Genomic DNA, 11,265 nt, shown 5'->3' on the forward strand with positions numbered 1-11,265 from the left:
AAAAATGATATCCAAAAGTTAAAACTTAAAAGTTATGAATATAAAAGATTAAACTATAGAAAATATCTATATTAACCTCTTTCTTTTTGTGTATGTGTGCCTTAAATCTATGAGGCATGATTCTAGGTACTAGGAATCCTATATAATAAAAGCCTAATATGCTAAGTGTCCGGTCGTCCATTCAACCAATCAAGGCGTAATATGCTAATGAAATACTAAGGCCATTCAACCGCTCGCTATGATGTGCACTGACCACCAGGGGGCAGAGAGTCGACCCGTCAACCAGTTGCTATGACATGCACTGACCACCAGAGGGCAGATGCTCCGACGGGTAGGTTAGATTGCTGCTGAGGTCTGGCTGATCAGGACTGAGCTAGATGGGCTGGACATGCCCGAGAGCCCTCCCGCAGTCCCACCCTGGCTGACCAACCTCCCGCATTCCTCCCTGGCCCTGATCATGCACCGGTAGGGTCCCTCGGCCTGGCCTGCACCCTCTCACAATCCGGGATCCCTCAGGGGATGTCGGAGAGCCAGATTCGGCCTGATTCCACAGGCCAGGCCAAGGGACCCCACTGGTGCACGAAATCGTGCACTGGGCCTCTAGTACAAAGATAAAATGCAGAGTCCTACTCAAGGAACTAAGCTTAGTGGGAAAGACAGACAAATGAACTGGTAAGTGATAAAAACAATAAGAGCAACTGTGCTATGAAAGCACAAGGTAGAAAGAGAGCACTTATTTATGTAAAATTGGACACTGGTGTCTTCCAAGGATCTGTCCTCTCCGTTAGTTCATCTGTCTTCATCAACGCTTCAACTTCCAAAGAGAGGGTTTCCAATACATTTCCAAGGGATACATTCCATACTAAATCATTACCACTTTCCTTAGGACAAGAGAATTTGCTTTCTACTCTGTTCTCCTTGCCCCTATCCCAACACACACATTTTCAAACTGGATGGTGATGGCTACTTATATTTTCCCAGGCAAGAAATACTGGCATCATCTTTGACTCTTCCTCTTTACTTTAACTAAAACACCTCATTCTGAACTTCAGAAAGTCTTTTTGTCTATTTTCATGATCACTACTGTTATTTATGCTATTAACTCTAAATCACATTCCTGTCTCTTACCTGATCTTTCTTCTAGATTCCTTCTCCAATATACAGTCCTTTATTAGCTCAGTGTTCCTCAACACCTCTGTCCACTGTATAATCTACAACTTTTAAAATAATAGAGTTACCTGTTACACAAAGTTCTATAGTTGACACTAATGTGGAATTAAGACTGAGATCCACTACATGTGTTGTTACATATTTTCCCCACAAAACAAAGAATCTACACCAATACTTTTTTTACTATATCTTTTGAAATGTAAAACATTCCCTAAAAAGATGTCTTAATACAAAGAAAACTAAAAAACAAAAACAAAATCAACTATAATACTATGTGCTCCTAAATGAAGTGACTGTTTATCAGTCACATTTCCCTTTATCTTTTACTAGAGGCCTGGTGCACAAAATCTGTGCATGGGGGGTGTGTCCCTCAGCCAAGCCTGCACCTTCTCCAATATGGGACCCCTTGAGGGATGTCCGACTGCCCATTTAGGCCCAATCCTGGTAGGATCAGTCATAAACGGGCAGTCGGACATCCCTCTCACAATACAGGACTGCTGGCTCCCAACTGCTCTGCTCGCCTGTCTGCCTTCCTGATTGCCCCTAACCATTTCTGCCTGCCAGCCTGATCACCCCCTAACCACTCCCCTGCCAGCCTGATTGATGCCTAACTGCTCCCCTGCCAGCCTGATTGCCCCTAACTGCCCTCCCCTGCTGGCCTGGTCACCACTTACTGTCCTCCCCTGAAGGCCTGGTCACCGCTAACTGTCCTCCCCTGAAGGCCTGGTCACCCCTAACTGCCCTCCCCTGAAGACATGATCACCCCTAACTGCCCTCCCCTGCAGGCATGGTCACCCCTAACTGCCCTCCCCTGCAGGCCTGATCCCCCCCCAACTGCCCTCCCCTGCAGGCCTGGTCCCCCCCAACTGTTCTCCCCTGCAGGCCTGGGTCCCCCCCCTAACTGCCCTTCCCTGCAGGCCCGGTTGCCCCTAACTGCCCTCCCCAGCAGGCTTGATCACCCCCAACTGCCCTCCCTTGCAGGCCTGGTCCCTCCCAACTCCCCTCCCCAGCTGGCCATCTTGTGGCAGCCATCTTGTGTCCACATGGGGGCAGCCATCTTGTGTGTTGGAGTGTTGGTCAATTTGCATATTACTCTTTTATTAGATAGGAGGATAGGGGCCTGGTGCACAGATGGGGGCCCACTAGTTTGCCCTGAAGTGTCCCGGATCAGGGTGGGGATTCCCTTGGGGCATGGGGCGGCCTGGGCGAAGGGCCTGTGGTGGTTTGCAGGCTGGCCACGCCCCCTGGCGACCCAAGTGGAGGCCCTGGTATCTGGGGTTTATTTATCTTCTATAATTGAAACTTTGTAAGCCTTCAGTGGAGCCAAGGCTCCTGCTCGCTCGGTGGCTGCAGCCATTTTTGTTGGTATTTATTTATCTACTATAATTAAACTTTGTAGCCTTAAGCGGAGGCCAAGGCAGGCCAGGGCAGGAGGAAAGCCTGGCTTCCTCCATTGCCGGGGAAATCCAAGCCTCCTGCTCTCTCCGTGGCCGCAGCCATCTTGGTTGGGTTAATTTGCATACTCGCTCCTGATTGACTGGTGGGCCTGGCTTGTGGGTGTAGCGGAGGTACAGTCAATTTGCATATTACTCTTTTATTAGATAGGATTGTTAGTGATTATTAAACTCTTTTCATTTTTTTCATCTGCTAGAATGGCAGTTCACTAACATTACATTCATTCCTTCATTTTTAGACCTTTTGGGTTTAGTTTAAAAGTATCTCTAATTCAAAAGATTTTCCCTTTCTCCAACTCTCTTGTTTTAGGTGTCTGCTAAAGAATAATCAATTACAAATATATTTTTCAGCTGATCCTGAACCACTAATCTAACTCACCCTTTGTCCCAAACTATGAAAAACAATTTCAATAATCAACAAGAATTAAACATCTAAACTTGGCTATTTAGTTGTTCAGTCTTAAAATACTGCTCAAAATGGCTAATCTTGCCCTAGCTGGTTTGGCTCAGTGGATAGAGCATCGGCCTACAGACTAAAGAGTCCCGGGTTCAAATTCCAGTCAAGGGCACATGCCTGGGCTGGGGCTCTCGATCCCCAGTGGGGGACATGCAGGAGGCAGCCGATCAATGATTCCCTCTCATCATTGATGTTTCTATCTCTCTCTCCCTCTCCCTTCCTCCCTGAAATGAATAAAAAATTTTAAAAAACTAAAAAAATGGCTAATCTTTGTAACACAATTTTTTCTGGATTTAGTCTTAAGAACCAACCTGTCCTGTGTTTTCCTTTTCTGCTTCAGTATCAGTCTTGTTTGTTTTAACTACTTTTGTATTGTCAGTGCTATGAAAACATGATTTTTTTAATGCAGAAAAGGAGAAAAGATCAGCCATAATCTCATGACCTTGAGAATACTTATCACTGCTACCAGGTTAACATGTACTTTTTTCTCTCTGATTAATTAATAAACTGCATGGGTTTATGTGATGAATTGCTTTGATCAGTTAGGCATATAAAATAAGTAAATTCAGAGACTAAATAAATTAATGAAATTTGCTAAAGTAAACATATTCACAAGACAGGTTAAAAAAATCAAAACTAAATTGAATCGAGATCATACTTTCATTTCTAACAACCACAGCCTTTACATTTTCTTGGAATTTTTACATGGATACTTTAACTTTGGAAAAAGAGAAGATGCCAAGCATAATAACATTCACTATATTAACAGAATTATGTGACTAGAATTTCAGGATAAGAAGCTAGGAAAATTCCAGGGCAGGAGGAATGGGGAAACTGAGACAGGAAAGTTAAAACAAGGCCAAACAGTGTGGGCAATGTGCAGCTGGCCTACAGATAACAAGCCATTATCTTCCTCAGCCAAGTACATGTGAGAGCAAATGGTTTAAAAAGCCTCTGTAAGAAAAGAATGAAGGAAGGGAGGGCAAAAGGAGAAAGGGAAAAGGGGCAGTTTTATTTTTTAATCCCTAACAGAGAAGCCAGCAGTCTCGGGGCGAGGCAAGATAAAATTGCCAGTTGCTTCTTATGAATTCTGGGAATAAAAATGTATCTTGAGACTTAATCTATACCAAGATATTCAGCAAAAGAATCTTTGAAACCTATAGACAGGAGGGTATATAACTCCTTGAACCTGCAACAGACATCTGTTTTTCGGATTAGCTGGAACAGTCTATCTGCGCTCCGAGCTGGATGAAATGAAATATATTTGCTTGCCTTGCTTCTTTAATAATTTTGCTTGCTTAAATTGCTTTAATAAATTGGCTTATCACAATGCAATCAACTGGAGTTTTGTCGTTTAAATTCATTTGTACGAGAGGACAAGAAGTTGAGAACAACCCTCTCCCTCCAATTCTGGAGGCTGTCCCATAACACCTCTCCACTTCTCTGGTGTCTGTGAGAGGTGCCTGTAACTAGGATTATGGAAAAAAAATCATACAAAAACAACTGAAAATATACATGGCCCCATACAGTTCTCAATTAGTTATGAAAAGCAAAACTAGCTGTTTCTTATTAAAAAGCTGTCTACAACTCTTATATTTAAAGTATTCTTTATTTACATGGAGGTCTTATTTTTAAATTCTGTATAGCAAAGATAGAAAACACGTATCTGCATACACTCAATCTAAAAGACTGTCCCTTATCTACAAATGGCTGACACCAGAAACACTCCTTCTCATCACTACTGCTAGACATTTCCTTACCATTTCCTCTTGGCAACTACTTCAGATAACAGCACTGCCTGAAACACTAACTTTACCTCCAATTCTCACTTTACCCTGATACAAACTGACAAAGGACCTTTAAGTAGCGACAAGACAGGCAGCAATATGGAGTAGAGAGGGGAAAAGAGGTCAAAGAAAAGAGTGCATTAAACCTACTTGCTAGTCTTTACCACTAGTCTATCCACTATCCAGTACCCCAAGACTGCTCATTACATCAACAAGCATCAGTTGCACAAATGGATTGGGAAGGGTGGAGGGAAATCTTTTTCTACCACAGCAGGAAAATCTTATTTTCATTCTTTTTCCTGCTTCATTTTCAATTCCACTACCAGAAATAAGAGAAGGAAAAATTATATATCCAAGCCTATACTCATTATTCAGTTCTCATTCCTGTCCTTACTATCCAGTAAATGTTTTGCCGCCTTCTTCATTCTATCCCAATTTATTTCCTTCCCTGCAATCTCTTCCCAAAGAGATTGCAATCTCTCGCACAGCCTCAGTTCAGCTAATTACACCTATCCAATGGATTGCCCCATTCCCATCAATTTATATCTTTTTACCTAACACAAATTCTAGGGCCACTTTCCTGCTTCCCATTTTCCCTCCCATTCCACCAACATTTGGAGTCACAATTAGGCTTGTAATTGAGAAGAAAAGACTATTATTCCCATAAAATATGTACAGTGCTAATCATGTGCTATCCAGACTTCAAGCAAGTTATTTTAATATTTTGGGGATTCAGTTCACTCACACAGGGGAAGGAATTAGTTTAGATCACCTCTCCAAAATCTGGCTGACAAATTTCCAGACCCCAAAAACAAGGATTCTGAAAATGTACATCTGAAATGGAACATAGTTTTCTAAAAAGCACTCAAATGAAGCTACTGATGAGCCATGCCTGGGAATCAGTGATAAATGCTAAGGCTCCTTCTAGTCTAACATTCCAAGATTCTAAGCTGGAATTTTCACTCCATTTTCTGATAGGATTCTATATATATGTACATATATAAAAACCTAATTGACCATCCAACCAGTAGCTATGACACACAGTGACTACCAGAGGGAAGACGCTCAATGCAGGAGCTGCCAAGATGCAGTGACTTGGCAGCTGCGGTTCTTGGGTAATGCACCCGGAACCAGAGAGGAGGGAACCCAATTCCGGGGTGCATCACATCACCCGAGAACCACGCTCTTGCAATCCGGGACCCCTCAGGAGATGTCAGAGAGCCGGTTTCGGCCCCGCAGGCCAGGCCGAGGGACCCCACCGGTGCATGAATCCATGCACTGGGCCTCTAGTATTGTTATAAAAGGAGTGTAGTTTCCAGTTATTGGTATTAGAGATTCATGTATGTTACTAATTAAGTAGGCCTGTGTAAAGCACCTAAGCCCTATTTATATTACTTTATGACCACAGCTGACTTGCAAATGAACATGTACAATATATGTTCAGACTGGGGACCATCGGTATTATAACAATAGTAAGATCTCAAAGAAAAACACTGAAAATTGTCATCAGACTTTTTCAGATTTTTTCAAATCATAACTACGATTTGACCTACATATCAGAAATAAAGGAAAGAAGGCATGCTCATTGGGATCTTTAATTTTGCTAGGTCACTGATGGGGCTTCATATATCACTGGGATAAAGCCTAGAGAAGTCTAGATCATTGGTGAAATTCAGGGCATTAAGATACCTAAAGAACAGTCTCAAAGATTTACAGATTGCCAGGACTTTACCTGCTCAGAAGCACACCAGATCATTCACTTTATGAACTACACTAGATGCCCAATGCACGAAATTCATGCAAGAGTAGACCTTCCTTCCCCTGGCTGCTGGCACCAGCTTCCCTCCAGCACCCAGGACCCAGGCTTCCCTTGCAGCCCCAGCTTCGTCCAGGTCGTCCAGAAAGACATCTGGTCTAATTAGCATATTTTGCTTTTATTATTATAGATTATTATAGATGTACCTATTTTAGTTCTAGTAACTTCCAATTACCTATTCTCATTATAACCAGTGTTCCCTTGGTTAATATTCAAGCTTATAGACATGTTTCAACACGTGGAAACTAAGCAAGTATAAACAACACTTGAAAACATTAAACATTAGCAGTGTGTTAAGTGAAACCTATGCATTTATGAATAAACTAGAGGCCCGATGCATGAAGATTCGTGTAAGAATGGGCCTTCCTTCCCCTGGCTGCCGGCACCGCCTTTGCTCTGGCTGGAGCCGCCTTTCCGCCTTCCCATGCTGCCCCGAGGCCCAGAGCGCTGGGGTGGTGCTGACTGCCCCGACTCCAGCCACTGGGCGCTTGCGTATGCAAATTAACCCACCATCTTTGTTGGGTTAATTTGCATACTCACTCCTGATTGGCTGGTAGGCGTAGTGAAGGTACGGTCAATTAGCATGTTACTCTTTCATTAGGTAGATAATAAAATTATTAAAAGGTAAACATGGAAACTGAATTATATGCTAGTCATTTTTTTCTTTAAAAGATATACTTTCTTAAATTTGTACAAAATAGCATTATAAATAAAAGGAAAGTGTCCATTTATTTCCTTATTTCTCCAAACATAAAAATCTGTGCTGAATCTGTACTAAAAAAAAATACTTTTTTTTTTTATTGATTTCAGAGAGGAAGAGACAGAAACGTCAATGAGAGAGAATCACCAATCGACTGCCTCCTGCAGACCCCACAAAGGGGATGGAGCCCACAACCCAGGCATGTGACCTTATCCAGAATCGAACCCTGACCTCCTGGTTCATAGGCTGATGCTCAACCACTAAGCCATGCTGGCCAGGCCTGAATGCCATTATATAAGTTCATTCTCTGAATATCAAGAATGGTTGCTATGGTAAATAGTCATTTTATTGAATAAGTTGTGGGTTGTGGTTTAAAACATTCTTTTAAAAAACAAATTACAACATAACTATACCTGATGTCTCTATTGCTATCTACTAAACAATAACTCTAGGCCATCTTTGAGACTATTATTTAAGTAGCTATATAAAATGCTAGGCTTGAGTTGTCAAGGAAGGAAACTTTTACTTTAAAGAGTTTGAAAAATAAAACATATCTCAACTATATTCAAAGGAACAAAGACACTTAGTTTTAATCTTCTAGATCAACATGATCTTACACGACTGTTTCATCAACTCATAATTTTGCTCCTAATGCTAAATTATCAACACCAGAAGACTGCCAACTTTTCAGTTTGCAATTAAGCTAATCGATAGCAAGTAGAGAGTTATCTCTCATTTTGATCTTTAAAATTTCTCCTGAGCATACGGAAAAACTGGGAATTTTCAGTCAGTGTATTATTATAAAACTAGAGGCCTGGTGCACGAAATTTGTGCACTGGGGGGGGGGGGAGGTGTCCTTCAGCCCAGCCTGTGCCCTCTCGCAGTCTGGGAGCCCTCGGGGGATGTCCGACTGCCACGGAGGTGGGAGAGGCTCCTGCCACTGCCGCTGTGCTCACCAGCCATAAGCCTGGCTTCTGGCTGAGCAGCGCTCCCACTATGGGAGCGCAATGACCACCAGGGGGCAGCTCCTGTGTTGAACGTCTGCCCCCTGGTGGTCAGTGCGCATCATAGCGACCAGTCGTTCTGCCATCGGGCTGAAGCCAGCTCTCCAACATCCCCCAAGGGTTCCCGAATTGCAAGAGGGCGCAGGCCAGGCTGAGGGACCCCACCGGAGCATGATCAGAAACAGGGAGGGACATGGGAAGTTGGCCAGCCAGGGAGGGGCTGCGGGAGGGCTCCAGGGCATGTCCGGCCCATCTTGCTCAATGCCAATGGGCCAGACCCCCGCAGAAAGCTAACCTACCGGTCAGAGAATCTGCTCCCTGGTGGTCAGTGCACCTCATAGCAGTTGAGCAGCCTTAGCATACCATTAGCATATTACGCTTTGACTGGTTGAATGGCTGAGCGGACAATTATCATATTAGGCTTTTATTATATAGGAGGACAGCTACTGTAAATTAGCCTATGTTTAAAAACGCCAAGGACAACTGTGAACCCCAACTATAAACACTCCTGAGGCACAAGCAAAGACTTCTTCCTTTGCTTATGATGTCCCACAGGAGGGTCCCAGCCTGCCAGCTTCTCCAGAGCATGGGTCCTTGGGATGCTGAATCAAAAGCTAAGCCGTTTTGAGAACCTGCCCAAGATCTCTTCGTCCTCTGCCTAAATAAACACGAAGATCAGACATCTGAAGTCCAGGGAGTGGGGTGAAGGGAAGTCCAGTCAGCTAAGCGGCTGCTGACTTGGAAGCCCTGCAACCCGCAGGAGTGAAGCCCTAGGAAGGCGGCTCGATGGCAGCAAATCCCACAGGCTGGTCCAGCGCGCCGCACTCGGGCTTCCTCAGTCCGCCTTTCTAAAGGGACTTGACCTGCGGTCCTGGTTTACCTTCTCGTCTCTCCCAACGAGACCTCCACTTCCCCTGTGAGGGTGTACGTGTGAAGCGACAAGGATCGGCACCACTAGGGGCTGGGGATTGGGATTGGGGGTGGGGGTGGGGGGTGGGGCTGAGTTCTCACTCTGGCCTGGAGCTCCCCAGAAGGGCCCTCGGAGAAGGGGGTCCGGGCCTGGGCGAGCGGCGTTCCCAGGGGCTGACGTTCAGCTCCTTCGGATAGGAATGGAGTCCCCTGGGGGGAGGGTAAAGGTGGTAAAGGGCTGGGGCGACGAGCTCCCCCTTTCCCGCCCCCCTCTCCCACCCCCGCCTCCCGCTGTCCCCCCTCAGCTCTTTACCTTCCCGGTACTTCTTGCGGAGCCGCCGGTGGACGCTCTTCACCACCCCGGAGAGCTTCTCCTGCTCCCGCTTCCGCTCCTGCTCCTCGAGCGGCGGAGGGCTCGCGGGCCCTGCCCCGTGTTTGCGAACGGCGCCGCGGCCGCCGGCCCCAAGCTCCATCTCGCCACCGCCGCCCCTCGGCCCGCGTAGACGTCCTCCCGCCGCAGGAGGTGGGGAAGGAGGCTGCAGCGGGGGCGGCCGTGGAAAGAGGCCGTAGGGCTCGAGCCGCGGGGCGAGTCCGGCCCAAGGGCAAGGCTCACCCAGATGCGCAGAGCTGATTGGTGGGCTGCGAGGGCTGGGGGAGACGGACAGCACCACGAGCCAATGCGGAGGCACCAGGGCGCGGGGGCGCTCGGCGTCTGGGAGGGTGGCAGCTGAAGGAGGCGGGGCTGGCAAGCTGAGAGCCGCTGAGGAGGTGGGAGCAGTGAACCCCACCCTCCTCTTGTCTCCCCGCCCCCCCGGATTTTATGGGCACGCGCTGTGATGAGACCGCGGAAAAGCACTGTGGGCCACGCGCTTGCGCTTCTGAGTGTGCTTGGTTTTGACATCACTCTGACGTCCAATGTTTTCACGTCCACCTCCTGCCAGATATATTCGGGTGTGATGAAGCTAGGGTCTTCTACCGGAGTCGACGCTGCACCCTGTCATTGGCTGAGGCACGTTTTCATTGGCGCCAGGAGAGGTATGGCTTCCTAGTACTGATGTAATCAACGGGCTGGCCACAGCTAATGCCTCCAGGGTCAGTGCTGGGTGAAGGACAGAAAACGGGGAAAGGAGAGAACCAAGAAAAGCAATAGATGATGAGGGGAGCGAGGGAAAGAAAGATGGAGAAGCAACAACAGATGCCCTCAAGAACTTTTATGGTGTCTCTAGTATCACAGGAATACTGTCCTGCATTAATTTGCATCAGAACTCTGACGCTTTGTTATTTTCTCGTTTTAGATTTTTTAAAAATTTTTAGAGAGAGGAAGGGAGAGGGAGATGTGGACAAAAAGGGCCACATGCTAACCTGACTAACTCAGGGAAGGCCTGCGTGGCGGCCTGAAAATAAAACTTTTTAACTAAAGGCAGTCTATGGCAGATAGTCATGTCCTAGGCTAGATTCTTCCCTGACAAAAGTCAGTCTTCTTAACTAAGCCTGTCTGTTGTCTTTTGCATCTATGATAGCATACTTTTGGAATGTCAGGGTAACTTGTAACTTCCCTTTTTCCAGACCCCTCAGGTCACAACCAAAGTCCTGGCACCAGGACTGGCAACCACAATTTCCTTCATTGCTATTGTTATCATGTTAATTGTTGGCTGTTAACTATCCTGTACTCACCTGTGAGAAAGAAGCGTGTATCTATCTTTTTACTTTTTATCAAATCCCAGAGGCCCCGCCCCACCTTTGCTTTCTCCCACCTCCCTAATCGTCACCAGTGGATTTCATGTAGCCCACTTACCTCTCTTACTTTGATTGTAATGTAGAGAAATAGGTGAAAAACCACCATTCTCCCGAACATTATCCCAGTGTGTTGAGATTCTGCTTTCCGGCAGCTGTCAACAGTTTGGCTCAAATAAACTCACAAAAATTCTTTACAGTTTTGAATGTTTTCTTATGTTAACAGAGTGAAAC

The 11,265-nt window shown here is 45.8% G+C and overlaps 1 protein-coding gene across 3 annotated transcripts in view; it reads right to left on the minus strand.

Moving 5' to 3' along the window:
- Positions 1 to 9,912, minus strand: part of SAMTOR (S-adenosylmethionine sensor upstream of mTORC1) — a 142,561-nt gene extending 132,649 nt beyond the window's left edge. For 2 of the 3 annotated variants that reach the window (XM_080663769.1, XM_080663768.1), the window contains exon 1: positions 9,611 to 9,912. In XM_080663769.1, coding sequence (XP_080519895.1) covers positions 9,611 to 9,770 — 160 coding nt within the window. In that variant the 5' untranslated portion in view covers positions 9,771 to 9,912. The remainder of the gene's footprint in view (positions 1 to 9,610) is intronic. The other variant, XM_080663770.1, reaches the window with a different exon arrangement.
- Between the last annotated feature and the right edge of the window lie 1,353 nt (positions 9,913 to 11,265).

This window comes from Plecotus auritus (genome assembly GCF_963455305.1).
Source record: "Plecotus auritus genome assembly, chromosome: 4".
In the NCBI taxonomy this organism is placed as follows: Eukaryota; Metazoa; Chordata; class Mammalia; order Chiroptera; family Vespertilionidae; genus Plecotus; species Plecotus auritus.